We start from the raw sequence: 2,432 nt of genomic DNA, 5'->3' as shown, positions 1-2,432 counted from the left end.
CGTGCGAGGAATGTAGAGCCGATCTCCATGAAACAGGTAATAATCATGAATGACAAACTCACTATCTGTCCACGTGGGATCCTCTAGAAGTGACACATATTTCTCTCCAAAGTCCAGACACTCAGGATATTCATCTTTTAACCGCTCAAAACCCGTAACCTATACTCTCAGAGAATGGAGAGTCACAACCCTACGACTAAGGGCATCCGCGGGTTTGTTCTCGACTCCGGCCTTGTGCTTGAGAACAAACGAGTACTCTTGAAGAAATTCGACCCATTTGGCATGCTTAGGGTTCAACTTCTTCTGAGAGCCTAAATATCGCAAGGCCTCATGGTCAGAGAACAAGACAAACTCATGCAGGAGTAAATAGTGGCGCCAATGCCTCAATAACTGCACCATTGCATAAAATTCCTTGTCATAGGTGGAGTATTTCTGTTTTACTTCATTCTGTTTCTCACTGAAATAGGCAACTGGGTGTCCCTCCTGACTTAGTACTCCCCCTATTCCCACACCTGAGGCATCACATGCCACTTCAAAGACTTTAGAAAAATCTGAAAGTTGCATGACAGGGGCCTCAACCATCTTGCTCTTTATGTCTTCAAAGGCCTTAAAGGCTGCACTGGTCCACTGGAACTCCCCTTTTTTGATACAATAGGTTATGGGGGCCATAATGGAACTAAACCCTTTAATGAACCGACGATAAAAGGTAGCTAAGCCGTGGAAGCTATGCACCTCATGAATGTTCCGTGGTTCTGGCCAACTCACTATGGCTTAGACCTTTTCAGGATCTGCACGCATACCCTCGGACAACACTATGAACCCTAAGAAGATAACTCGATCTGACATAAAAGCGCACTTCTTCATGTTCGCATATAATTGCTCCGTCCTAAGGATCTCACAGACCTGCCTCTCACAGCCCGATACAAAACTTTGGTGGCCCATGGAAAAAGGAAACAATTTCCTCCCTTGATTTGTACTTCACCTTTTTCTTGTGGCCCACTAGAGTTTTGGATTACGCTAAAAATTGGGCCTAGGGGGTGCCGCATCATGTGGACCGTTCAAATTATGTGCACATGTGCAAAGGTGGAGGAATTCAAGAATGAAGTAACACTGATTGCCAAACTCCAACACAGAAACCTTGTGAGGCTTTTGTACTGCTGTATTGAGAGAGGAGAGAAACTGCTCATATATGAATACATGACAAATGGGGAGTCTTTGCTAGCAGGAGAGGCTAGTTTGGAAGGAAGAGCATCATGATCAAAGGGTGGCACGCGAGGAGATGAGGGGTCGCCCTTATGCCCACGCCTCCTCTCGCAGGATCCAAATCTAGGCCAGGATCTTGCCAGATCCCTTTTCCAGATCCAAAATGTCTGTTCATTGGTAACCTACCATTCAGTTGCTCAACGGAAGATCTCTTCAAAATCTTCCAGTGGTACGGGTGGATTGCAGAGGTTCATCTTCCCATGTTTCCAGGTACGAGCAAACCTAGAGGGTACGATTTTGTTAGGTATTTCTATGAGGATGATGCTCAGGCTGTGAAAGGGGTTCTTGATGGGAAAAGAATCGATGGAAGAGTGGTCTCAGTTAAAGATGACAGACCCAGGACCAATATGAGAAAGAGGGCCTTCATTGCCCCCTGATTGGACTCTTTACAGCAGGCCTCAGAAGTTCACATTGCTGCGACCCAGCTAGGCATTGAGACACCCCCCTCTAATAGACGCTGGAAGAAGCAGGGTCCTCCCCCCAATCCGGGGATCCCCGGAGTCGGCAGGGTTACAACAAACCCATCGGGCATCACTAGAAGACTTGCTGAGTTAGAGCTCAGTCTAGTGGGTTCAACAGGAGGTAGAGACTGTTCCATTCTCCAGATTATAGACGGATTCAGGGAATCCCGTTTCAGAGCATCCGTAATTGATGTTGTTAGGCTCTTTGTAACACCTCGTATTTTCCAATACTTGGGTTTTACTATTTAGCATGAACACGTGTGGGAACACACGTAGCCTATATTACACATCATCATTCAACAATTCACGATCTGTCCATTTGATGTGGACCGTGACGATGATGGGCCCGTAAGAGCTTAGTTCAACCTGCCCTAGACCCTAATGACTTTCAACCATTAGGATTCGAGCTAGGACAATCCACGATGCGTCTGTAGGGTCTAAAATCAATCCACCTTGGATCGAACCTTGATCGGTTAGGGTAAGGTTGCGACTCCAACCCATGATCTAAACTGACAGTTGAGACTTGTGGTATTCGTCTTATCACAAGGATAAGTCAAGTCAAATTTGCCTTAAGCTAAGGTGTATAACCTAATCCAACTCTCCAACTTGTATCTCGAGACTTAAATTGAGAAATCTATCCTTCGAGACTCCATCAAGTGATACATCACTTAACGATTGCAATTAGTCCTAATAACCCACAGGGTGGGA

General features: G+C 45.8%; 1 protein-coding gene across 1 annotated transcript; it reads left to right on the top strand.

Moving 5' to 3' along the window:
* The first annotated feature begins 1,295 nt into the window (after positions 1–1,295).
* Positions 1,296–1,973, top strand: LOC131232345 (uncharacterized). The gene is made up of 2 exons (XM_058228578.1): positions 1,296–1,577; positions 1,659–1,973. The coding sequence occupies exons 1-2, from the start codon at positions 1,296–1,298 to the stop codon at positions 1,971–1,973; spliced, it is 597 nt and encodes a 198-aa protein (XP_058084561.1).
* Positions 1,974–2,432: the final 459 nt, after the last annotated feature.

Source organism: Magnolia sinica, chromosome 18, assembly GCF_029962835.1.
Source record: "Magnolia sinica isolate HGM2019 chromosome 18, MsV1, whole genome shotgun sequence".
NCBI lineage: Eukaryota > Viridiplantae > Streptophyta > Magnoliopsida > Magnoliales > Magnoliaceae > Magnolia > Magnolia sinica.
This window is presented reverse-complemented; position numbering and strand designations above follow the sequence as displayed.

Excerpts from the sequence above, each read along its gene's own strand:
- LOC131232345 (XM_058228578.1), top strand. The coding sequence starts at position 1,296 with ATGCCCACGCCTCCTCTCGCAGGATCCAAATCTAGGCCAGGATCTTGC. Across the intron at positions 1,578-1,658 it reads AAAGAATCGATGGAAGAGTG|GCCTCAGAAGTTCACATTGC; the intron begins GTCTCAGTTAAA and ends TCTTTACAGCAG.